This window comes from Apis florea, unplaced genomic scaffold (assembly GCF_048593485.1).
Source record: "Apis florea isolate Af1SG1 unplaced genomic scaffold, ASM4859348v1 contig_3034_pilon, whole genome shotgun sequence".
Taxonomy (NCBI): Eukaryota; Metazoa; Arthropoda; class Insecta; order Hymenoptera; family Apidae; genus Apis; species Apis florea.
In genome coordinates this window covers 999,570-1,026,444 of record NW_028256693.1, presented here as the reverse complement: position 1 = coordinate 1,026,444, position 26,875 = coordinate 999,570, and the positions used below count along the sequence as shown (strand labels likewise).

The window sequence follows — 26,875 nt, the reverse complement described above, 5'->3', positions numbered from 1 at the left end:
CATTGTGGCTCCACCTTTAGGATAAAGAATTTATTAGTTCCATGGAAACGTACGATAACAGTTCGTAATAGTTGTTTCAATCATGAAATTCATTTAAACAAAAATAACGCATTATTCTTCAATAATGTTAAAAAAATATCGTTATCATTGCTATATAATTAGTAAACCTAATCTCTCTAATATTCGTATTCTGCAAAATTGGTCATGGGGTACTTGATCATGGAATTGTGTATTCGCGCATGATCAGATAGAATATAAATCTTTTCGTGTCAAAAAAGTTTCTTCGCTGTGTGTATATCTTAAACAATAGTGTTATTTGTGAAAGCATCGAAAACGTAAACAAACTATTTCACACATTATTTTTAATATTTTGTGTTATTTTCGTTTTGCCTATCATCGACTCAAATAGTTAGTATGACTATCGTCGAGGTTTGTTTTCGTGTGAAGAGACGATTCGCTATGCACAAAGTTATGCGTTGTCGTTTGCACGGTTGTATTTATTTAACGTAGCTAAATATTCTTTTGTCATAAAGTTTTTTCATAGATTTCGATAATACAGAAATGCGAGCTACAAATCATATTCATCGTGACGCGATTGAGTTTTATTTACATGCAGACTAAGCTGACAAGCATAAACATGGCCGTCGTGCTTTGTGATGATTACTTGTGCCAGTTTGAATTCAAAGAAGTCTTGCGAGAACGGAAATAATGGATGAAACACATGCATCCAAGATATCCAGGTAACGAGAAACTTTCGTATTTCCTAAATATTCTCAATGCACTCTGCAATTACAATTCACTTGTCGATCATGTATCTTGATTTTATCGTGCATCACGAAGATATATTTGCACGTACGTTATTGGATATATTTTTCTTTTTGTTTTTCTCTATTTTTTCTTCATGTAATCGCAGAGGTGATTGAACTTACTAGACATACGTCATACGCATTGTTAACCACGTAACGTGATCGCAATCATAGCTCAGCTGACTACTATTGACCTATTGATATGTTTCTGTCAGTAGTTTTCTGGGCTGTTTTGTAATGGAGTTACAGTATGCTTTGGCTTTTTATTTTTCTTCATAATATTTTCCTATTGTGTTTCATCGAATTAATATTTTATTAAAGTATTATATGTTATATTTATTTAGAATAATGTGTCAGTTTGATTTAATTATATTCTATTTATTAATGATTTATTTTGTAGTATAAGAATATTTTGATAATGAATATAAATCTATATATAAATACATATAATATATATTTATAGTTGCTGATTATCGTTTAATTTCCATTATTTTTTTAAAAAACTATATATATTTTTAAGAATTAGTTATCTATTTTAATTATATTACTTGATACATGAAAATTAAAAATACATTAAATGTATTTTTAAAAATTAAATACATTAAATACATTAAAAATTATATACAAAAGATATATTAATTTTAAAATTATTTTTAATTATATGTTATATATTTTTTAAGATTTTTTATATATTTTTTTTTTATTATAGTTTTTTAATATATGATGTTGAATTCATATATGATATTATTTTGATCTATTTTGATATTTTGATTTGCTTATGCTTCAAATTTATATATAAGCATGTTTAAAAATATATATTGAATGTATTTTATAACAAAAATATGAAATAAAGACACAAATGACACTAATTAAATTAAATAAGTAGTGAAAGTTACGAAATCTAATGAGAATGTAATAAATAATAAAGAACATTCAAAGTTATGTTTTTCTTTTATATTATTATCCATAAATAACATTAAAAAATATATTTAAAATTTCATGTTAAATTTTATTAATATAATATTTTGATAGAATAGTTTTTATTATTTGTATTCTATAATGATAGTTTTTTCTTAAATATATTACATTTTATTTTTTGTATATAAATTAAATTGATTATTAAAAATCATATTTAGATATTTATAAATATTGTTAAGTTTATTTTTAAAATTCCACATATATTAAAATATTTAAATTTCAAAAAAATAAAGATTATGAAGGATGCTATATTTTTTTCTTATTTCTATTTTTATTTTTTATTAAAATATTATATAGTATTCAAAAAAAGTTGTTTGTGAAGAATAATCTAATAATAATAAAAGTTAATAATCTTTCTTGAATTTATATATATTGTACTTTAATATTTCCTTAAGTAAAAATAATGTTACATTCAATATAATAGATATATAATGAATCATACGAGATTCACATATTTTATCGTATTACAGTTGGAATAACTATTTTCATCATATAGTCATATTTGTCATAAAATTATCAAATAAAGATTACAATTATATTAGTATATTTGTAACATTATAATAAAATAAAAAAAAAAACTAGTTCAAAAAAATCACAAATACATCAATATATCACTTTTCTGTTATCAAGCCATTTTAAAGTATCCATTTTATTGCATTTGCCTGTAAACAATTATTTTTGATAGAAATTAATGCTTAATTGAAGCTTTCGCAATAGATCAGGCAATTAAAAAGAATTTTTTAAAAGATCTTCCAGAACAGCTTAATAAAATAATTTTTGATAAGATTATTACTATGATTATATATTATTCAACATCTGATGACTTCCAAAAATTTGTTCCTTTCAAGCCTCGATAATTTCGTCGGAAATGGATGAAAAAAGTATCGAGAATTGAGCGTATCCATTTAAAAGGCGCTTCCGAATTCAATGCAGTGCACTTTCTAGGTAAATATTGTATGTTGGCTAACAAAGTGAAAGTTTAAGATGCGATAAACTTTCGTTATTTTTATGTAAATCATTTCGATACATATTTTTTCGATGTTTTTTATTTTCTCTTATAAATAAAAATTAGAATAATACATTAAATAATAAAAAAAAATCCATTAAATATTTCAGTTTTTTAGATAGTGAATTTTGAAAAAAATTTTAGACAATAAATTTTATAATTATTAAAAATCTCTAAAATGAATTTTTCAGTTAATAAATAGAATCATGCATGGTAAAAGTTTTGATTATTTAAGAAAATCTGTATTTAATATATGTATTTGACATTGTTGCTTTAAAATATTGACCTTGAAATATGTTAATTTTGAATATTAAAAATATGTGTACTTATATAGATGAAAACGTCACTACAAATGAAAAAACACATCGAAATTGATACTTTTTTTTCGAGTAAATCAAATGATTTTTTATTTTCTCTTGAGTTGTTATTTTTTTTTTTTTTTACATTATATAATTCGAGATTTATTTATATATTGTATAATCGCATATTTGGTCAATGTTTAAAGTGACCTGTTTGCGTGAACTCAGATAAGAACAGAAAAAAAAATTTATGCTTTGATAAAACATTTATTCATTACAAATATATAAACTTTTATATAAATTATATAAAATAATAATATTGTTGAATAAAAAGTCTCTTCACATAATATTTTGTCTTTTATCTTTAAAATATTTTTATAAATATATAATTTATCTATTTTTACAGTATTTTTAAAAGTTAAAAAAAAATTAAATCTCTTATTATGTAAAATGCATTAATTATATTATATTTATTAATTTGATTATTAAAAAAAATAGTAATCGTAAAAAAATAGTAATTTTCAATGAAAATTTTCCTTCGATAAATATTTTTTAATGTATAAATAAATTAATAAATCTTGATAAATCTTTAAAATTTAAATCTTAAATGTTAATAAAGAAATTCTTTAATTAAATTTATTTATAAATGATTCAGGTCATATAAAAGATTAAATTTTCATTATATGAAACATATTAATATTATATAAAAATTACGAAATACATTTAATTTTTAAGAAAGAAAAATTCATTTAAAACAAATTTTCCAATTTTTTAACTCGAAAACATTGAAATTTGCCCAATAAGCACAAAGGATATGTGTTTATCGTATAGAAGATGAACAATGATTTCAGGCTGTTGTCTGGGTGAGCAATGAATGTATTCCGAATTTTGACACCGTGTGTATTGCAACGCAGACGACCAAAGGAGGTTGATAATTCTGATAAAAGGGATTGCTGGTTCGTGAAAAGACGGCGTGGAGATGCTTCCTATATGATACATAGAATGGGTGCTTCTGCATCGTCAAGCATCACCAGTGTAGGTGGAGATTCGATTCAAGCAGCTAGACTTTCATCCTCTGGTAATCCACCTGATCAACATGGCATTGCTATCAGGTATTTAAATATTTACCATCAGGTCTCCTTATCTCATTTGCTTGTCGTTCTTTATCGCCTAGATCTATACACGATAATGATACCGTTTTAAAGATTCAGCTGACGGTATCATTAGCAACAAACTTAATGAGCGTCTTTGATTCCGGATTAACGATTACAGAAATTGATAAAATTGAATGTCGTTTATTTTCAGGGAAAAGAAGAAGAAAATGACGGGGTTCGCGACATTACGAAAGAAATTCATTCGGAGACGTCGGTCTTCAAAGGCCTGTGACCATGGTAGGATAATCCGAGATTTGGTCTCAACATGGAGTCATTTAGAAGCAACGGCACTTCTAGAGGAGTATGAGGCGTTAGCTGCATTAAAGGATCTCCATGTCCAAGCCGAATTAGCTAGACCACCAGCTGCCACATATAAACAGGATTTGTCGAAGTTGTACGACTATAAACATTGTTCTGATGTGGATCTCGTCTACCGAGGAGCATGCTTCCCCGTACACAGAGCCCTGTTGTCGGCACGTTGCCCGTACTTTAGGGATTTGCTAGCTGGATGTCCGGGTATATCAAAATTTTTGCCCTCTTTATATCCATTTAATTCTTTGTAGCACTATATAATTTTTAAATTATATCTCTTAATAATTATTTTATTAATTAATGCACTATTTTGTTTTATATTATCACTTGTTACTTCTTATTTTTTCAATCATGATATAATTGAATATAATGGTATATTGTATTTTTCTTGTGAATAAACAATTAAAATTAGTTATGGAGGGTTAATAATGTAATAGTCGGTTTTAAAAATTTATTTTAATCGTAATTTCATTTCACAGGATACGGTGCCAGAATATGCTTGGAACTGAGAACACCGAATCTCGAAGTACAAATGTTTTCTGCATTGTTGCGATATCTCTACACTGGTGATATTTGTCCACACGATGCAACGTTGGAGGCGAATCTCTTGCGACGACTGAGCGAAGAATTCGGGACACCGAATCCGTTGGAACACGATCTTAGATACCTGTTAGATACCGGTGATTACGCGGATGCCGCATTAGTGTTCACATCGGATAGTGATTATCAGAGACCAGATAGTGGAAGTTCAGAATATGGATTCCGGCCAAAGTTAGAACTGCCATGTCATAAAGCGATACTTTCTGCGAGATCCCCGTTCTTCAGAAATTTAATACAAAGACGGACTAGATCTGGGGAAGATCACACAGAAAGAGCGCTTCATATACCCACTAGAATAGTTTTGGATGAGAGTGTAATACCCAAACGATATGCCAGAGTATTGTTACATGCAGTATATTTAGATACCGTTGATTTATCTTTAATTATGAGAGGTAATGGTTGCGGGAACAGCGCTGGTAGTCTTGGAGAGGTAATTATATTATATTTTATAAATGCATTTTGACATTTTTTTTTTAAAGTGATTAGAATTTGGAAGTAAGATCAAATGTTTAATAAAAAGTTTGTATTTAAAATATAATTTAATAATTTTTAATGCTTAACTTATGATATAGATATGAATTATTTTTTTTCTATATGTTTTTTCTTAGGTTCAAGCTCTTACGCACACTGGACGTGTTCGACCAAGCCCCTTAGAAGAAGCAATGGAATTGTATCAAATCGGCCGATTTTTGGAGCTAGATATATTATCACAGGGTTGTGAAGATCTTATTTTAGAATATCTTACATTGGAATCGCTTCCAACGGTTTTAAAGTAAATTTTTTTATAATTTAGAGTTTTATTAATTAAGTTGAAATTTTTTAAAAATTATTCTTACTTATGGATATCTAATTTTTTTTACAGATGGGGTAGTCAACCTCATGGATCGGCATGGGTACATAGACAAGCGTTGCATTTTTTAAGAGAAGAATTTCAGCCAGTCGCTTCTTCTTCTATTCTTCATCAATTGGATCACGCACATTTGGCAAATGTTTTACAAAGCCATTTTTTGCAAGCGAGCGAACTTGAAATACTGCAAGCGGTACTCAAGTGGGGGGAACAAGAATTAGTGCGTCGTATGGAAGATCGGGAACCAAATTTGCTCAGTCATACGGTACATTCTGTAACTAGAAAAGGATTGAAGAAGAGGGATCTAAGCGATATAGAATTGCGGGAAATACTTAGTGAACTTTTACCACTTGTCAGAATGGATCACATATTACCCCCAAATAGCGAAGCGCTAGCTCAAGTACGAAACGTTAAGTTTATTCAGCAATTATAAATATTCATTTTTATACAATTATTTAATAAAGCTTTTCTGTGTTTAGGCTATTAGAAGAGGATTAGTTTCAACTCCACCCAGTCATATGATAGGAGACGAAAGAGAAAATTTACGAATGAATGCATGGATAAGAGGAGGAAAGAAAAATGGATTTTTTGTAAGGCCACGCTTATTCATGCCTTATTACGAAGAAATAAAGGTATGAAATTTTTATTAAAAAGAAAAAAATAATCATTAAAAATTTCTTTTAAAATTAATTTTATATTTTAATTGAATATACTGAATAATCAAAACTTATTTAAGTTGTTAATAAAGTTAGTTAAATTAATGTTCTGTAATAATTTATGAATGACTTATTATCATATCATATATGTTGTATTGATATTTTAAAGATTTATGTATTATAATATGTTATAAAACTTATCAAATTTTTATCTATATTAATATCATCTATAATTAACCTCGAATGACTAGAATTGACTAGAGTTATATATATATATTATATATTAATAATTATATACATGCAAAAAAATTATATACATACTATATATTTCACTGACGTATATTCTTAGTTTAAGTTTTTTTTGCAGTCTTTAATTGAGGAACAAATGGTCCAAGAAGCAGATTTAGTGAGATTACGAAGGCCACGTTACGTGGCTGATATTCCCGATGCCTTGTATATGGTTGATGAGAAACCGAGACCAATGGGTACAGCCGGTGTAGATGTTCTCGCTGCCGCATTCCCAGGTATTTTGTTCGCTATTTTCTTATCAGATAATATTACAATTTTTATTTCATTGTATTTTTGCAAAATATGTGAAAAATTTCTTTTTCAAACCGCTTTTTCAAAAAACTGGTTCGGTACGAGTTCTATTTAAGTTCCAGATTCCACGACTTTGGCAGCTATGATGAAGCGAGAACAGAAATTGAGACAATCCCCCAGTTGTCAGAGAGCTATTAGTTTGCCGCTATCATCACGTCATGAAATTAACAGACAAGTGCGACTACGTGTTGTAAGAGAATTCAACTTACCTGACACAGTAGCAGATCTGTTAGAGGTGAGTATTCTTCTTTTCCTGTTTCTTAATATAATTTTAAAATCTCTTCTTGAACATATGCAGCAATAAATTATTGTCTTTACATTCTGATAGGAATTCAAAACAGGAAAATTTTTACTTTAAACAATTGAAATATTTCAAATAACTGCTTGATGTTTTTATTTTTTTTTCCTGTTTATTTCATAATGATATCAACATGTAATTTTTTTTTTAATCCAATGGATATGAGTTTTATAAAGCATGATTTAATTTTGCAATTAATGTTATTTGCAATTAATGTTTTTATGAAATTAGTGAAATGTAATTAGTTATTTATTATTTCAAAATAATTAATTCGATTAGTTAAAAATAATAAATAGTCGCAATTAATATATTTCAATATTATATATATATATATTATTGATTTCTTCTATCAATTAAGAACATGTCAAACATATAAAACATTAAGATACATATAAAACATATAAAGATAAAATTCTGGACAATATATCTATATAACAAAAATTTTCAAAAATAATAATAGCAATTTAGGAGATTAAAATGAACAGCAGAGAAAATTAAAAATAATTATTGAAACGATTATATAATACTTTATTTTCACATGGGATTAAAAAAATAAATTTCATCTGTATTATGTTTATGTAATAAAATAGACTCTTTATTTCAAAAAAATAATTATATGTGCAAGATAACATGGTGCAGACAGTAAAACATAACAAATTTAACTTTTAATAAAATATATAACATATTATACATATTATATAAAAAATTTATTTTCTAAAAAACTATTTAAGTTTTAAAGCTTAAATATATTTGGTATTTTTTTCTAGATGAAATTTTCAATTATAAGTTTTTATCTTTAATATCATCAAAATCATCTATAATCTATATATATTAATATCTATATTTTATATAAACATAATTTGTGCAAATTTTAACACTGTTTATATAAAAACATTTATTTTGTACTTTGTATCTATAAAAATATTGTTCTATTCATGACAAATTATCTAACATATTAAAAATTGTTATTATTTAACTAACCATCCTTTTTTGTGGAATAGGATTACAATATATAATAATTTTTGTTTATATATAACATTATCAGATTGATCCTTAAAAATTTCATCAGGTTTCATTTCCGTATCAAAATTTGTAATTTTTGTATTTAATTTTGTATCTAAATTTTTATTTGTTCGAGGAGCTTGAATCACTTGAGTCATCATAAGACATTGATTGAGTTTTAAAATGCCACAATGATTTACAATTTCATCGAACTTTTGCTTGGGGAATTTACTTATATCTATATTTAATGTTTTTAGATCTTTAATGAAAGAAGAATAATACAAATCTAACATATAATCCAAATTATTGTCCAGAGTATCTTTGTTCGCGCTCGATACAAGAAAGAAGATCAGATCTTTAACACCGTAATCGTAAATGTTCAATTGAAAATCTACAATCTTCATATCAACAATCTCTCCCTGTTCATCATGCTTGAACATCATATTATTTACCCAAAAGTCGTTGTGAATCATTGTACCCCAAGGTTCTTCCACTTCCTTTGAATTCTGAATCTCTTTACAGTATTCTATGCTCTTCTTGATACTATCGATATATGGTTTAATTTCCTCCATATTCTGTAAGTCAAACAGAATTTTCTGCATCATATCATTTAGGCAGTTTTCTGTCGTTTCATTTACGATCTCCACTAACAATTCGGTTGTTATATTCTTGTACAATTGAGGTTTTTTCAATTTCAAAGCAATAACAAAAGCGTGCATTCTAGCTAGACGTTTGACCGCGAATTCTGTGTGCTTCTTATCCAATCCAAAAATTCGATCTTCCGTTATGTAACCATTGCACTTCAGATTCTCCAAAAGAATGACGGCTTGTCCGTCGAATTTGTCTGGCTTCAAGCCCAGTCTTCCTCCAAAGAACTTGGGTACCAATTGCGGATCATTTATGCCACTCTCGATTTGTAATTTCATAAACTCCTTCGCCATAGAATTATAGAATTGAATCTCTTTTTTAAACGATACTGGACTATTGAACAAATCCAATAAAAAGGCAGAAGTGGGTGGAAGTTTTGCGACCAGATTCAAAGTTTCCTCCGTGTTGTTGGAGGATCTCGTTACGATGACATTGATCGCTAGCATGTCGCTTCCATAATTTTCACCTGGAGCGTTCAGGAGTTTCCATTCCACATGTTTTATTTGAATATTGTTACCTAAACTTTGTGCTAGAAGTGTGTCCAATTTTTGAATTGGAAATGATTCGATCGATGGTGACATTATTTACCTGAAATAATAGTTTATGATGTCTATCATTATATTATAATATTAGATATTATAATAGATATTATAATTTTTCGATTATTATTAATTTAAAATTACTGGTTGAATTTATTTATTACAGAAGGCTAATTTATAATAACATATTAAATGACTGATTAAAAATCGTAATTATGTAGTTCACGATAAGATTTCATTCAATTTAACTTAAATATCGAAAAAATTAATAACTAAATTAATAAACTCTTTTGTTCTCCAGTTAAAATTATGACTATTTATGAATATATAAAAATGGTTTTATCCTATTATATCCCAAAAGACGTGAATATAATTTTTTATTTATAATTAAATGTAAAAACGAAGAATTTTTGAAATATGATATATATTATTAATAAATATTATTATTGTTATTAATAAATATCATATAACTGATTTTATAACTTATCATATAATTTGTCATATCTTATAACTATATATTGATTATTATTAATTTATTAATATATTATAATGCATTTCAAAAATAATTGAAAATTAGAATATTAAAAAAAATAACAAATGCGATAATATTTAATGTTATATATGTAACACTTTAAAATAGAAAATAATTATAATAAAATAAACGTATATACACGTATAATACATGTATTATAATATAGAATTTTTTAAATTAGTTATGAAAATAATTATGAAACAACTGATAAATATAATATATGGTAATATATGTATATACAGTTTTTATATAGTTATCTATATATATACAAATTTTTCTTGTTTAAATAAAAAGATAATTAATTTTTTATTTGCATTCCATATCTAAAATTTCGTGTTAATATATTTTTTTTAAAATATTACATTAATGACATCTGATTGTATAAATGAATAGAATTCTAATTAGGAATATAAAATTGTTTTTCTGCCAATTTTAAAAAAATTATTAACGATCGAATTTCTCTTTTTGATTATCGAATGAAGTATATTTACTCGGAGAATATTTATGTTACATTCCCGTAAATAAAATTTTTGAGATATTATTCTATGCAATATCTATAAAAATATTATCTATTCAACGAGGATGCTTTTTATGATGCTTGATTTATCTTCTTCAAACAAGTTGTTACTTACAAAATTATAATAAGTGAAATAGTTTATAAGTAATAATACATTACATTAGTCATTCTTTTCGCGATCACTACTAATCTCATAAACTGCGTAATAATAGGTTCTTCACTATAATTAATGCTTCACTTTATACAATTTATTATTTTATTGTCAATTAGAGATGAATTGATGAAGACTTACTCGTGTTTCAATATTTTTTAGTTTATTCGTATAAATGTTTTTGATTTATACAACACTAATCGAGAACTGTAATATTTTCTATTAGAAATATATATATGGAACACTTATCAAACGACTAAAGCGCTATTCGAATATAATAAGTGATAACATATCAATGATATATATATTCATTTTATTTTTTGAAATTTTTATTTTTATATATTGATTATATAAATGTTTTATTTTAATTTTTTCTATACATTTTAAGTATATCATTAAGTGTAAAATCATGTTCTTCGTATTACTTATTTTTATTATAATTTATTATAATTTGCTATTTATTTTAATATTTTGGCAAACAATTTTTCACAACTATTTTGAAAATCTACTTAGTAAATTTGATCGGTATTTTAATATTATATTAAATATCATATGTTTAATATCATATTATAATTATAAATAATTATACTTATTATATCATTAATTAAAGTGATCAAAGAATAAATATTTCTGTAACATTTTTAAAAATTTATTATAGTGATAAATATATTTTAAAATAAACAATCTCAAAAAATTTGATTTTTAAGTAATTTCAATGTAAAAAACGTCAATGTAAAAATACAAATTATAATTGAATATTAAAACGTAATAGAAAGTTTAAATCATTTTATCATTATTCAGATATATATATATATATATTTCGTGATTACAAAAATTTAATATTATAAAAGTGAAATGAGAAATAGAAATAAAAGAGAAAGATAAAAAAAAGATATTTAGTTGGAAAGCAAGGCTGCACAATATTTACACAAGGATACAATATATTTATAAATACATCTTACAGTTATTTACTCATTGTCTTTCTATGCTTATATTAATTCTAAATCGATTTTATAGTTCAAGTTATGCGATAGAATACAGATAATGTCGCTTAGATTCGCGTGCAGGTAATTTTAAAAAAACTTGCATCATCGAATTACCATACGTGTATCATAGCAAGCTGCATTATCTATTTATCCAACTCTATTAAATATGATTTTATTATAGGGAATAATAGATAATATCAAATATCTTTATCATAGCAGCAGTTTAAGATAAATAAGATAAAATATTGCTGCATATCTTTTTTATTTTCACTTTGTATATATGCAGTTGTTAGTAAATTTCGTTTTTTTGTTTCATTTAAACTAATAAAATGCAATTTATTGAAATTATTGAGGAATATAAAAATAAATGAATTGAAAAAAATTGAATAAATTATTTGAAATTTTTTCTTTAATTAAATTACTTAATCTTAATATATTTAAAATATATTTTAAATGTAGTACAAAGAAAAGAAGATAAAAAATAAAATAGAATAGAAAAATAATTAGAATTCTTATAAAATTAGTTATAAATTAATAAAATACATTTAAATATATGTAATTTTTATATTGATCAATAAGTGGATATTGGCTTATAGTCAATAATATTTAAATATTTGCATTCAATGTGAAAAAAAAAAATTCAAATATCTATCAATGAGAAATGAAAAAAGATCGTAGAAAGTAAATCGAAAATATAAAATTAAACTTTTTCATTTAGCTTCGTTTTTGAGAGAATCGAATTTAAAATCGAGGGAACTTGGATTTGAATAAAAATTGGCATATTTTTGCACATAGAATAATTCTATATAATAAACGTATAGAATTAAAAAAATAACATTTCTATCACATTCGAGAATTTTATTGAAAGTAAATAACATGAAAGTCGTACAACTTGATATGCATACAATTATCTCTTAAGTTGTTCATTATGTTCACTTTTCTAGGCTGTGTATTGTGGTTATAAAATAAGATATCAATTTCGCAATTAAGTAACGTAGATTTTCAACGTCAATCGAATATGATGGATTATCGATTTAAGAAGGAAAGTATTGGAGATTTTCATCATTTTTTTCAACACAATTCTTTAAAACGCTTAAGCTTGGAAGAATGAAAATTGATTGTAAATTCGATGGAAGCAAAATTACTCGAAATTATTACAAAGTTCAATATTTGTATATAATTTTAAATAAGCAAACAAGTCTGATATTATCGTTAATATGTTAAACTGTTAATTAAACATTTGATTAAAACAGTTGTTGAATGTTTGGAAATAGTTTAGCAATTAGTGTTCGAGAGAGAGAATTCATTTCATATTTTACAAACGATTTGATACTTTAAGTCTTCAAGTATTAATTTATAGCACAGTTTATTTTACAAGATCAACTTTTAATCTCTTATAATCCTCTGTTTCATAATTTATCTTTCTTTATTTGTTTTATGATTCTATGAGATTGGTGTGTTTCTATAGATATGAAACGTTATTTTCTAGCCTCGATAAAATAATTTATCGATCGAGAAAGTATATCATTAACTGATAATAATTGATCATTCGATTTATCGAATATCAGCAGGAAAAAATATAACAAATATATTTGAAAATGTCGAAGAAAAAAATAACTATTTTAAAATGAAACGAAAGCTTGAAAAAAAAAAAATTATGTATCATTATACATATTACGAATCGATGAAATTTCATAAAATAAAATTATTAGGAATTAAATAGAAATTAAATTAAATAACGCTTTTGGAATAAATTTAAATAATTATAAATTAATTTAGATTGCGAGAAAATGATTGCATTGTATGATAATAGAAATTAAAATCTTAATATTTGAATAATAAAGGTTCCATTTTATAATATATTTTCAACGTAACAATTTCCTTTAATTAATTCCTAATTTAATTTCATCTTTTATTGTAGCATTATCAAATATAATTCTAAAATATTGAAAACTTTACATTACAATATCTTATATCATGGCTTATATCATGATAAAATATTTCCATCTTTCGTGTTTTTTTCCCGAAAATTAATCTCGAAACGCAATAGAGCAATATCGACGCTTCCTCGTCGATGATCCTTCTTTTTCTATGGTCGTTTCCTGCCTGTCAGAGGCACGAGTTTCCGCTACACGCGAGAAATTGAGCGCATCGCAATTTCCGTAGACGAAAATTGCACGAGATAAACTCGTCGACCGATGTTTTTCAGATATAAAATCTAGCGACAAATTATTTATGATGATAACGTGATATTTATCTCGAATGACTTCCGCGACAATGGTTTGCCGAACAATGTTTTCGTATGTGAATAGAAAAGCGACGCAGAATGATTTGAATAAATTACTCGAAACCCGACTTATACGTCACGACGTATACGTTTTCATTATGGTGGTCAAAACATTATTCAACGAAACGTTTGATTGATGTTGCATAAGATTATGAGTCTATTTTTTGATACTAATGTTTTAACGAATAAAAATATTTTATGAAACGAATACGATATTTGGAGAATTTTTCAAAATTTCTTTCATGAATTTATCCTACAAATACTTTGAACATAATCGTTAAAAAAATGTATTCACTGGTAACTGTAGTTTAACATGATTATACGTCATTAAGCAAATAGTGCTATTAAATTTAAAAGATCGATTATATCAGCGAATTCTAGTTGGTTTTTGATGCTTAGAAGAAATTAAATAATCGATTTAAATTGTATTCGTTTATTCGATTCCAATTTCTTTTCGTTTATTTTTTATTCATTAACTTTTTTATTACTTGTTCGATTGCAGTTATTTACTCGAAAAAGGAAATTTATTATTTCTTCTTTTATTTCTTTATTATTTTTATATCATTATACAATATAATTTTGATTTTCTATTAATATTTGTTTTTTTTTTTTGTATTAAATGCAACGATTTTATATTTATATAGGATATGTTTCTTGCTTCATAAAATTTAATAAAGGATAATAAATAAGTTTTAATTTCAATATTTATAAAAATTATAAGAAGATTTTCACATTATCGTTGTTAAACATTGATTTGAAATAAATAAAAGGAATTTTTATAGATTTTAATGTGTTGAATATTAAAATTGAAGGAATCTTTAAAAAAAAGATTTTTTTAAATTTTTCAATCTTGTGCTTTTACAATAATAATTATACAGTTACTCTTGACACGAAATGATTCTGTCGAACATTCTTTCGAATAAAGTAATAGAAATACTTATTGGATTATATATGTCTAAATATATTTAAATAATAATTAAAGTTAAAAAAATATCGAAAACATACTTATTTATGCTAATATTTTTCAATTTATTTCAAAAATTAATGATCTAAGTATATAATATTTTTAATAAGATAGTAAAAATAATTTAATTTTTATATTGTTAAGATAATCTAATTTTTTAATTTTAGGAAAATATATAAATAATAAGAAAAATTTAATAAATTTTTTCTTTTTTAATATTCTAATTATCTAATTTGAAATTAATTTTTCTTCAAAATTTTTAGTTGATGAATATAGTTTATTTTTGAATTGTATCGAATCAAATAATAACAATTGTTTATTTATTGATAATTTTAGTAAACATTCTAAACAAAGTATAATATATAATTAATCACATTAAATAAAATAATAATGTATAAATAATTAATGGATCATAATTTATATTCAAATTTTATCAAAATAAATTAAAATAAAGTCCAATTTCGGTCAATGATTAGATTTCATGAAAAATATTTAAAATGTGCGAATTATTTTTTTGCTTTATCTTATTTTATGAAGAATATTTTCAAAAAAAAAAGTTAAATGATCGAATAATTGTTTTTTAATTTTATAGATATAGATTATCTATAATTTAACAATAATGAATTATTGATTTATAATTTTCACTTTATTTGTTGCTTCTTAATTATTATTAATTTTACTTATAATTTGATATAACATCAAATAGTTATTAAGAAATTATTTAATGCAAAAATAAAAAAAAGACTACTATAACATTTGTCGTTTAGATAGTAGTCGAGACTTCAGCTTACTAAGAGTATATGCTCTATTTATAGTTTGCGCAACGCATCAAGAAATCTAACGTAATAGAATAACTGCATATGCGTCTGAAAAATTCTGACATAATTCGTTTAAATTTGTGAAAGAAAAACGCAAGAAAAAAAAAATGTATAATTTGCATTTAGAAATGCAAATTATTTCTTTTTAAATTGAATTATTCATAGAAATAAATTTTTTTTGTATTGAAAAAATATTTTGAAAATATATTCGTATATAGATATAAACAACATTTGAAATTACACAAGAGAGGTTTTTTTTTCTTTGTACGAAACAAAAAGTTTATTAAGAATTAAATTCACAAGATAGATTTATTTAAAATCATTTAAAATATTATATACAAGATATCAATTTTCATTTGGATCATGTAAAGGAAAATTTGTTTCTTTTTTTTTCATATATATTATTTTTCATAGAATTTCTTTTACAAAATTCTTTTCATCTCTTTTTATTTTAACACCCAATTCGTCACCGTGATTTCGTCGAGTTTCTCACGAAATGTTACTATCGGAAAACCGTAAGAACGTAAAGGGAAATAGTTAATAGTTTAATATTTTTACTTTATACATTTTAATATAAAATTTAATTGGGATATTTATTTATCTATATTAGTTCTTAGTTTTTATTAACTAATTCTGTAATATTGATTTTAGTTCAGTTAATTAGTAATGTTCAGTGCCTCTACTTCTACTTCTTCGCTTCCTTTCCTTCGTTCGTTTCCAAAGTCAATTTTAAATATTTTGGTCTGAATATAAGCCTCTAATTGACAACTTCAATTCAATTCTATATTATCGGTGATAATAACACTTTTCTGTGTTACCATATACGGTATAATTTTAGATTTAAAATGATATAAAAATGCAGAGTGATTCGCTAACAAATTATACTTGTCTCTCTTTTCTGTTTCTTAAATTGTTCTTAAATTTTAAATTCTGTGATTCTAAAATATATTTTATGTTTATATTTTAGTGCTTATTCCATTAAATTTCTTTTAAAATTCCGCTTTAACTCTTTGCATTCATATGTCGCCATATAATCGCTATCCTATATTTTATTATTATACATATATTTACATTAATAAATATATGTATAAATATATATGTTTATATTACTAAATATATGTATAAATGTATGTATTTACATTACTAAATATATGTATAATATAATTACATTTTATATGTATAATATAATTATATATAATATAATATAATATTCTAGGGGGCTTTTCTTACTTGATTGATAATCTTCTTAAATATAAATACAAATGTAAAAATCTTATTTTTCTTGAAGAAGAAAGCCATCACCTATACGAGTGACGAGGCTCCGCGGAAGCATACCTGTCACCCATATATAGGTGACGTGGCGACGAATGTGTTAAAACATAATACAAATCTGTTATATTTTCATTGTTTCAAGATAAAAAATAGAATTCATTTTAAAATACAGAAAGAATAGAAAAGAATAATTATTATAATAATTATATTTTTTCGTGTAATTTTTCATAAAAATTTATTCTAAAGTATATACATCTATATTTCCATCGTAAGTGTTAAGAAAATAATATAATTCAATTTAAAATACAATTCAATCATCATTATTTAGTATATCTACTAGTATATCTATTGATTCAATTTCAGAGGCTAAAATTTTATTACGACAAAATTACTGATAAAACAAAAGTTGAATGAAGTTGAATGCCAAAGATTTTGAGTACAGCTATAAGAATTAAATACATCACAAATAAATTGATGATTTTAAGTATAAAATAGAAAGGAATATTCGTAGTTCTTTCTCTTCTGAAATATAACAAAAAAAACATAGTAAGAAACTGTTTCGTTTCTTTGCATCTATTTCAAAATTAATGCAGTATTCAATGTAAGCATAAGTAGACTTATTCAGTCATTTCCTTTCCGTCATAGTTTTTTAATTGTAAGATATTTAAAAGATATTTGACGGAAGGAGAAAGTATCGGATATCATAGAATGATGATATTTTTTGCCATATAATCTATATAGTTCATTTTCTCTTTTATTATTTGTAATCTCTCAATACTCTATTTATTGCAAGTTTAATATCATTTTCTTCATATTTATTGGATATCGAAAGAATGAAATTTTAATTTCGAGAATATTGAACGTGATTATGTTGTCCGTTTCTAAAGAATTTTTCCTTAACATATGAGATTTTAGTTTTTTAGATTTAGGCTAGTTTTTAACGAAACGTAAACATTATATTATTTATTGTCTCCTGCATTTTTAACTTTTTCTCACATATAAATGAGGAAAAGACATTATACTATTTAATTAAGTTCCTCCTCAGGTTTTTTGAGGTCAATTTAAAAAATTACGCTCTAACGAAATGAACTTTGTACTGAGTTTAGCTCGTGTTTCACAATTCGAAAAATATTAGAGAAAAATATTAGATTTATTAGAGAATTAAAAATATTTATATATCTATATATAATACTAATATATAATACTAAAGTAATCTAATAAAACAAGGCTATTTTACTATTTAAGTATATTAAGATAAAGTGATAGGGGAGAATATAATGGCGATCAAAATCGCTTCTAACTTTTGGTTTCAAAAAAATGTTTTAAAAATTTTTAATATGAAATAAATATTTAACATTTTCAGTTAATCAAATAATTAATTTCGATGAAATTATAATATTAAATTATAATTTTGTATTACATACATATTTATATTACATACATATTATATAGAAATAAATAAAATATAAAAATATAAATATAAAAATAAGGTTATTAATATTAAAAATATGGTAAGAAGCTAAGAACATTCAAATACTTTTAACAAAATTAATATTGATTTTCATTAAAATATTCATATATACGTTCTAAATATAAATATAACTATGTATATTTATTTTATTTTATTAACTTTTATAATTTTTATATATTTCAACTTTCAAAAATAAAATAATCTTTTAAAAATATTCGAATAAATGAAATAATCATGATAAGAAGATTAATCTTAAGAATTTTTAAATAGTAAATATTCTGTGTATTTAAAGTATGATTATGAAATATTCTCATGTAAACTTATTGAGATATTCAGTGTCATCGAAATAAGATGTCATAGCATTGTCAGACAAAAATACGGAAATTTTTTTTTATGCGTAATTTTCTAATTGATTATTTTGCAACTATTTGTGATTATGCAATCGCGGTTAACCGACTATGCAATGATCGAATTGCATTGATTATGCGAGGATCTATGCAACTATGATCGATAAAAAATTCTAAAACTCTGATACTAAATCTTATAAATGTAAATAAACTTTTTTTAAACTTTTAAGAACAAAAAATAAAAAACAGTTGAAACGAACCTAAAATTAAAATTTTCATATAAGCTTTTTTTTTTTTTAATTTTGAATATCGCACAATTTCACAAGAATTGCACAAAACATGGAAAAGAAAAAGTATTTTAAACAGAAAATTCCAAGCTTGAACTTGATTCAAACTTGATTCAAACTCTCAAATTTATCTAATCTAGACACCGAGCGAAACAACAAGAATATTGTCACAGAATGAAATTTTTATTTAAAAATTATATAAAGTATATGTTTCAATGATTGTCACTTTATTTATTTCATTCAATATTAAATAACATATAAGGAATAATAAATAAAAATTTTATGATTAAATTATAATCAAATTAACGATTGAAATTTTTAATTTTGCTATCTAATCTATAAATATTGCAATCATCTAAGGATTGTCAATAATTAACAGATCTGACAATTATTGAACGATAATAATTAATAGTACAAAATAATATTCGATAATCATAGGGACATTAATATTGTAATCTAATAATATATAAGATTTTAATTAATTATTGACAATTTAATAATTAATTATTAATTTAAATTAACTCTTCAATATTCAAAGCTTATAAATAATTCATTAATTATAAAAAAAACTTCAAGCAATATTTTCTTTCTCGAAATGAAACAATTTTTAGTTAAAAAATTTTTAAAACGCTGAATGTAGTGATGCGTGACAAGTTTAAGATGGCAGTTGAGATACCAACCTTTAATGAAGTATCATCCAAAAATAATCGTTGCAGTGTTAGAAGAAATTATAGGAGCGGTTGAATGCAGCTGGCTGGCACAGTGGAATCGCGGCAACTGAGCCAAGCTTCGTTACCGTTTGACTTTGACCCCTATTTTCTCCCTCTTTTCAACGCTTATTCATGATATCCCCATCTCCTCGATAAGGATTAAAATCGAATATGTAATATGCGTTAGAGTGTAGATTACACGATGAGAGACCAATAAGAGAGATTCAACGATCCCTTAATCTAATTTCGCACTCGTACTGCTTGACGTCAGACTTTATAGAGACGATTAAGTCATGGGATCTTGTTTAAATACCCCTGGATTTCTGATGGTTAATGAATGTCGCTAGGTGTGAGCTTTCGTAGGTTCAAGGTTTTAGTTAGAAAGTTTGATTTAAACCTTGCTGGTACAGTTTACAAATTAAGCGCGCTTTTACTTGCATGAATGAGTTTCAACCTGATGACTTGTTTCCTTGTTAAAAGGACAATTTATGGTTTCTATCCTTGAAAGAGTAAAACATTGTTCGATACATAGGAAAATAAATGTACTTAACTTTTCTATGTCTAGAAAATAGAAGTTATTTTTTTTTTTTTTCGATATAATATATAACGTAAAACTTTTAAGCAAGAGTAAAGATATTATATTTTTTAAATAGTATTAATATTTATAAAATATAAATATAAAAATATCTTTGACAATTAAAAATATATTAAATAAAATATATCAATATAACATTGATATGGTAAATAGCTGAAGATAGATATTTGATATATATACATATAGTTAATGATGCATAATTGACAATGCTTATATAATGATATATATGTATATATATTGTTGATACAATGTGTTCAATTCTTTGAAATTTTTTAACATATAATTTGTGTTAAATACGAATAAACAATATATATGTTAATAAGAAATAATACGTTAATGATGTTAATAATGTTTTATCAAATAACCTTCGACTAAATTTCCATATCTATTGTTTTTAAAAATTTCTTTAAAAATAATTAAAATTTTGAATAAATATTTAATAAAGCATTTAAGTTTTTCAAAATTTAAATATTGCAAATTTAAATGCACACAAATTTTATAAGTATGAATAAATATTTAATTATTCAAATTTTTCGAAACATAAATATAAATAAATATAATATAGATAAACATGAATTTAAAATATTCTAGATATCGGTTGAATATCAAATAATGTATAAATATTTTTTTTGTAAGAATTATTAATAAATATCAAATATATTATTTCATTAGACGTCATGTTATTATATTTTCATGAAAAAATTTCTTTGCAATTTAAATATTCTACTCTACGTTAGATGTAAATCTGATTTATAGAAGTGATAATAATAATAAATTAGATAATAAATATCTGTATTTTTTAAAAATAAATTTGTTTGTTTCATATTTTTTTGCAGAATACAGCTGCATACAACGTGAAAGAGCAAAATGAAAGGCTAACTGATATCGAAGATATGGATTCACCGGGTTTAGGGATCAATGCTAGAACAGTTCCACCATTGTGCTACGGAAGAAACATGACGTTTCCACGGCCAGCCTCTTCTTGCACTCATAGACACGAACTTCCAGCTATAGTTACGGAAGGCGAAAGTTGTAGACTCCTTGCTGAGGTAAATTTTAATTATTAAATGAGAATAAATCATAACTTCTTTTGATATAAAATTACATCTCAAATATTTTACATTCTGTTATTGTGACTCTTTTGCTTTATTTCTTCTTTGCTTATAAGTTAAAGAATTAATTCATTATATTGCAATTTCACGTTCAAACATTATTACAATTATTAAAATTATCCGAACATTTGTTATGATATTATATTTCATATAATTTTCTTAAAATTTTTTTTTATAATTCATGTTGTTATTTTATTTAATTCTTTATTAATTGATTTGATGATTGGGTCAATTTAGTAATTCGAAATAATTATTACATGATAAAAATTAAATAAAATTTTGAAAATTTTTTTCAACAGATCATTTTTAACTCAGCTATCATAAATTGTACTCTAAGTTAAAGAAAATATTCAATATTTCTTAATTATGATCTAATGAAAATACTTTTTTAAAAATCATTTAAATCAATTTTCATTCTTCCATCTTACTTTTTCAGCAACAAGAGAACAATTCGTGTAGCGATGGACAATTGTCGGGTGTGATGCCTGATGTTGCGATGGCGACGGCCTCGTTTGGAGCGTTGCAACTGATAGAGGAACAGGAGCTGGAGTTGGATCTAGGGGATGGAACTTCCCATCTTTTGCAACATGTTTCACCTTCGAGTGGGACGATGGGATCCCATAGATCCTCCCTTCCTCATCCCCATCAGAGGCACTACACTGGTCCGCCTCCTCCACCATACATGTATCATCGAGCTGGCACTGCCTTACCAAGATTTATTTAAGATTATTTTTACGAGATAAGAGGACTGTATGGCAACTATAATCGCCCCTAAAGGGGGTAGTTCATTTAACGAACGAATATGGAATCACCAGCTGTACTCTTCATGTACTGCCAAGTTTGTTCTCTCAGCAGTTAGATTAGTGAAGAAATCTCTCGGTTCGTCTACACGAAGATTTTAACGAAATTCAATGGATTCAGAGGTTGGATATTTTGATTAAATACCACAATATTATCGCGTCTGTGCAGGATGTTTCTGAAAATTATTTAGGATTAAAGAATGTTACTGAAAACATTTAGGATTATTTATGAAGTTGGCTAAAAAGTCTTCGTATTTTTCTCTTAAATTTAAATTTTTCAAATTTTTGGAAATATTTTTATATTCGATTTAATATCATAAAACTATTTATATATATAAATATTATGAAAGCTTTTACTTGATTATTATCCATAATATTTGATTTAGGAAGTCGTCTTTAATAAATTCTGTAAATTCTTATCATGAAAGAAAATCATTTTTACAGAAGGAAATTAATAATGATAAAACATGTGATCATTTATTGCATTTCATCATATGTTGCATTTTTTATTGAACTTACACAGTATTTTTGCCTATATGATATCTGTAACAATGATGATACATATAACAACATATATCTTGTTATTTTATCATTATAATTTAGTTATAATTTAATTATTTGGATTTTTTTTTATATATTTATGTATTTATACATTTATACATAAAATGCATTTATTAAGCATTTTCTCTTGTTTTATAATATCAATTCAATCCACAAATTTGTGTAAAAGATTACAATTTTCATTTAACATAAAAGTACATTGCATTCTAATAAAATAGTAAAATTTAATTTAAACTATTTAATTTAATCTATAACATTATATAATTATAAAATTATATTTTATTCGTGTTATTTCTAATACAAAAATCGCAGCAATCAATTTAATATATTTGATTATATTATTTGTTGATTTTAATATCAATATAAAAAATATATAAAATCATATGGAAAGGAGTTGATATAATCAATAATGTAATGATATATGAATTTTGAATATGAAACTTTTTGGCCAATCCAATAGATAAATTAATTAAAACGAATTAATATTTAAAAATAATTTATTTTTCGAAACATCCTGTACAGTAATAAAAAAATGTATTAAAATATTCTAAAATAATACGTCCAAATTTCATTATAATCTTCGACACCAATCTCAGGTTTTATGTCAGCTAGAAAATTCAAATTCTAGAAGTATTTTATACTTCAATGATGCAAAATAAGCGTGTTACTTGCGAGAAGGTTTGTTTTCATTACTTTATAAAAGAACACCTAAAAGGTGAATACTTTACGCAGGTTTCGCGCCAAATATTCGAAATTATTTACACAGTCAGCAATTGATTCGTTGACGATTGATTGGTGAGACATCTGCCGAGGCGTCTGTGATGCACGAAGACGTACTTCTTGTGGTTCTTGACGCGACGATGACTGTACGTCGGTGAAAACTTCATTCTTGCGGGTACAAATTTACAGTTACGACGAAGAAATAATTGTACGTACTAGTTTATTTAAGCGCAGCTTAACGAACGTAGAGGACCCCTTGGTTTCCAAGATATACATATACATATACATATACATATATACATATATATATATATATATATATATATATATATATATATATATATATATATATTTATAATCGTAAGCTCGGGAGACAATTCGATCATGGAAAGTTCATGCTTGTTAGGTACAATCATGTAATAATAAATGTAACTTCTAGGTGCAGACGCGTGTGAGATGCAGATGCAGCTGTGGTTCATATGCACATATACATACGGATACGTATATCGTGCGTGATACAAATATACGTGTGATTGTGTATGTAGATGCACAAATGCGCGAGCTCTCTAAGTACCACATAAAGTGTTAATTAGACGATTATGTCGCCGATGTTGCGAGAATGAGTGAATGTGTTGAAAACGAGAATGAGAGAGAAGAAAGAATGAATTCAAGAGTAAAATTGAAATATGAAATTAAATAAGAAGAACGAGAGAAATAGAGTATATGTGTTATGAGTGGAAGAGAAAGAGAATGAAGACCACAGAGAAAACATGCAGGTATATATAATCAGTGTTTATGAACAATCATTGTTCTTTGTTTGAAAGGAGACAAAGCTGTGGGTATGATCTTTGCTAATTCATATTATCTATGATATTCAATAAAAATTATTTAAATATTGGTAGATGCACTTTATCTTCGAACGTTAAATTATTATTTTTTACGTCCAATCGATTGGGTGATTTTTTGTGTTTAGATAAGACGCGCATAGATGTTTCTAAACGTATTTTTGTCAACTTTTGGCATCGTTAATCGTTACAAACGTAATATTTCGTATTGTTCGCTCATTGTACAATATTTCGAACATATCGTGTTCATAGTAGCCAAGAATCGTTGATCCTTGTTTTCGTACAACGATTATTCTTCAGATAGTTTCTTTCTTTTTTGTCACAAAAATATAGGTGAAATAAAACATTGGTTAACGAAAAAATTTGCGCTTCCGTCATTTTACATGATAGCAGATCGGTCAGAAGTTGAATTTTTTTACTGAAATCTAACCTAAAAATACAAGATTGAGGACGTGCAATGGCGAGTGTGCCTTTTGCCATAATATCGCAAAAAAATTATTCCTTTCTCATTAAAACTGTTGAAGTTGTTATATAAGATTGATATGAATTTACTTAAATAGAAATTAAGTCTAAAAGGTCACTCTTTTTTTCAGCAATATCAATGAGATTTGGTTCCCTTGTCATTGTCAACGTCCTTATTGTATGTAGTTGAATGATGCAGTAGTTTCATAGGTAACGGTTGTTTCCACCGTTAGATTTTGTTTAAATCATTGTTATTTTGTCTTTTATCTATTTCCATTCCGTAGCGAAGACTTGAAGCTTTGTATATGGTATATTTTAATTTATAAATTATAAATCCATTTTCAAAATTTATAGCGTATTTTAATTATTGTATCCATGTCAATCTTATTTACAATTGAAAAGCTCAGTGCTGCAATTAAAGAATTTTTTAGGAAAAGAATATCTATATCTATCTATGAGACTTTTAATATATGGGATAAATATAATAAATTTTAAATTAATATTTACTATATAATCTTTTTTATATTATTATTATTTATAGAATATTTAAAAAGCTAGAAGGAGTATTATTAAGAAAATTAAAAAGTTAGAAAAAAAACTTTCAATATAGATTATAGGATTGATTATTTTTACTTCTTTTTAAGAAAGTTTCAATTAATGATATAAAAAATGTTAATAAAAATTAATAAGAGCATATACTCTTATTAAATTGAGCTTCTCAATTTTGACCAAATGATATTGTATATATACATCTCAATTTATACTATTCTTTCTCCTTTTCTTGAATATTTTCCTTGTATTTTATATTCTGTTCCATTTTAATTCCTCAAGCATTTGTCGAATATACAGATATAGTAAAACATGAAAAATCGCCGACATACATATATCAGTTTCAGTGATTGTGAATATGTTTTTCGTAAATTTTTTTCTCGATTTGATATGTCACATGCGATAACATCGTGAAAACAAGTAACTCTCTAAAAGACCAATTTCAATTTACATAACTTGAAATCGATTGAAAAAAATACAGATAGTTGCTAATGACAGAACTAATTATGAAGATATAATGATGATATAATAATGACGATTGCTAAAAAGGGCAAAAAAAATTAATAATATCTAATGTATCATGGAAAGAAATTTACTTAAAATCGATAATTCATTGATTTACATAGTAATGAAGTAAAATTGTACTTAATTATTACTTAATATTTATTTATTTGAACATTTAACATGATGACTTATTTACATTCTCATAAATATAGCAAAAATCGATAATTTTTTCTTATAAATTTAATATGATAAGCAATTTTTATGGTTGGATTTAGATTTATCACATATAAGAAACCATTTTAGTTTTAACAAATACTGTTATATTTTTCTATATAAACGAATCAAATCTGTAAAAAAAAATGTTAACTGTAATGATTTTTCTTTATATTATTAAATAACAGATATTTTATATGGATATGTATGTAAAGTTTAAATTGCATTAGTTTTAGAAAATTAATCTAAAAAGAAACTAAAAATAGAATGTTATTTTAGTATTACATTTATATCAATAATCTGTTGATTTAAAATATTTATTATAAATATTTATTACATATGTTATATAAGCAAAGATTTTCAATATCTATTATTATTGTTATAATGAATTTTTATATTATACAATAGATATTTATAAATATGGTAT

General features: G+C 24.7%; 2 protein-coding genes and 1 long non-coding RNA gene across 6 annotated transcripts; 2 read left to right on the top strand and 1 right to left on the bottom strand.

The window, feature by feature from the left end:
- The first annotated feature begins 44 nt into the window (after positions 1-44).
- Positions 45-22,661, top strand: LOC100863605 (BTB/POZ domain-containing protein 7). Of its 4 annotated transcripts, none has more exons than XM_012483365.3 (12): positions 45-740; positions 2,633-2,729; positions 3,941-4,201; positions 4,395-4,759; positions 5,035-5,585; positions 5,764-5,927; positions 6,018-6,402; positions 6,482-6,634; positions 7,026-7,182; positions 7,321-7,493; positions 21,519-21,731; positions 22,231-22,661. In XM_012483365.3, the coding sequence occupies exons 3-12, from the start codon at positions 3,960-3,962 to the stop codon at positions 22,516-22,518; spliced, it is 2,691 nt and encodes an 896-aa protein (XP_012338819.2). In that variant the 5' UTR covers positions 45-740; positions 2,633-2,729; positions 3,941-3,959; the 3' UTR covers positions 22,519-22,661. The 4 variants fall into 4 exon arrangements, with proteins under 4 accessions (XP_012338819.2, XP_003691495.2, XP_012338818.2 ...); XM_003691447.4 differs by having other exon boundaries at positions 7,315-7,493; XM_012483364.3 differs by lacking the exon at positions 2,633-2,729 and having other exon boundaries at positions 602-740; positions 7,315-7,493.
- On the bottom strand, positions 8,125-20,193 carry LOC105734773 (uncharacterized). The gene is made up of 2 exons (XM_012483370.3): positions 20,058-20,193; positions 8,125-9,794 (listed from the first exon to the last, which is right to left on the bottom strand). Exon 2 carries the CDS (start codon positions 9,785-9,787, stop codon positions 8,525-8,527), a length of 1,263 nt encoding a protein of 420 aa, XP_012338824.1. The 5' UTR covers positions 9,788-9,794; positions 20,058-20,193; the 3' UTR covers positions 8,125-8,524.
- A 1,284-nt stretch (positions 22,662-23,945) lies between the features above and the next one.
- Positions 23,946-25,533, top strand: LOC105734774 (uncharacterized). The gene is made up of 2 exons (XR_001111613.3): positions 23,946-24,083; positions 24,315-25,533. It is a non-coding gene; the product is annotated as an uncharacterized LOC105734774 (long non-coding RNA).
- Positions 25,534-26,875: the final 1,342 nt, after the last annotated feature.

Excerpts from the sequence above, each read along its gene's own strand:
- LOC100863605 (XM_003691447.4), top strand. The coding sequence starts at position 3,960 with ATGAATGTATTCCGAATTTTGACACCGTGTGTATTGCAACGCAGACGA. Across the intron at positions 4,202-4,394 it reads CAACATGGCATTGCTATCAG|GGAAAAGAAGAAGAAAATGA; the intron begins GTATTTAAATAT and ends GTTTATTTTCAG. Across the intron at positions 5,928-6,017 it reads TCGCTTCCAACGGTTTTAAA|ATGGGGTAGTCAACCTCATG; the intron begins GTAAATTTTTTT and ends TTTTTTTTACAG.
- LOC105734773 (XM_012483370.3), bottom strand. The coding sequence starts at position 9,787 with ATGTCACCATCGATCGAATCATTTCCAATTCAAAAATTGGACACACTT.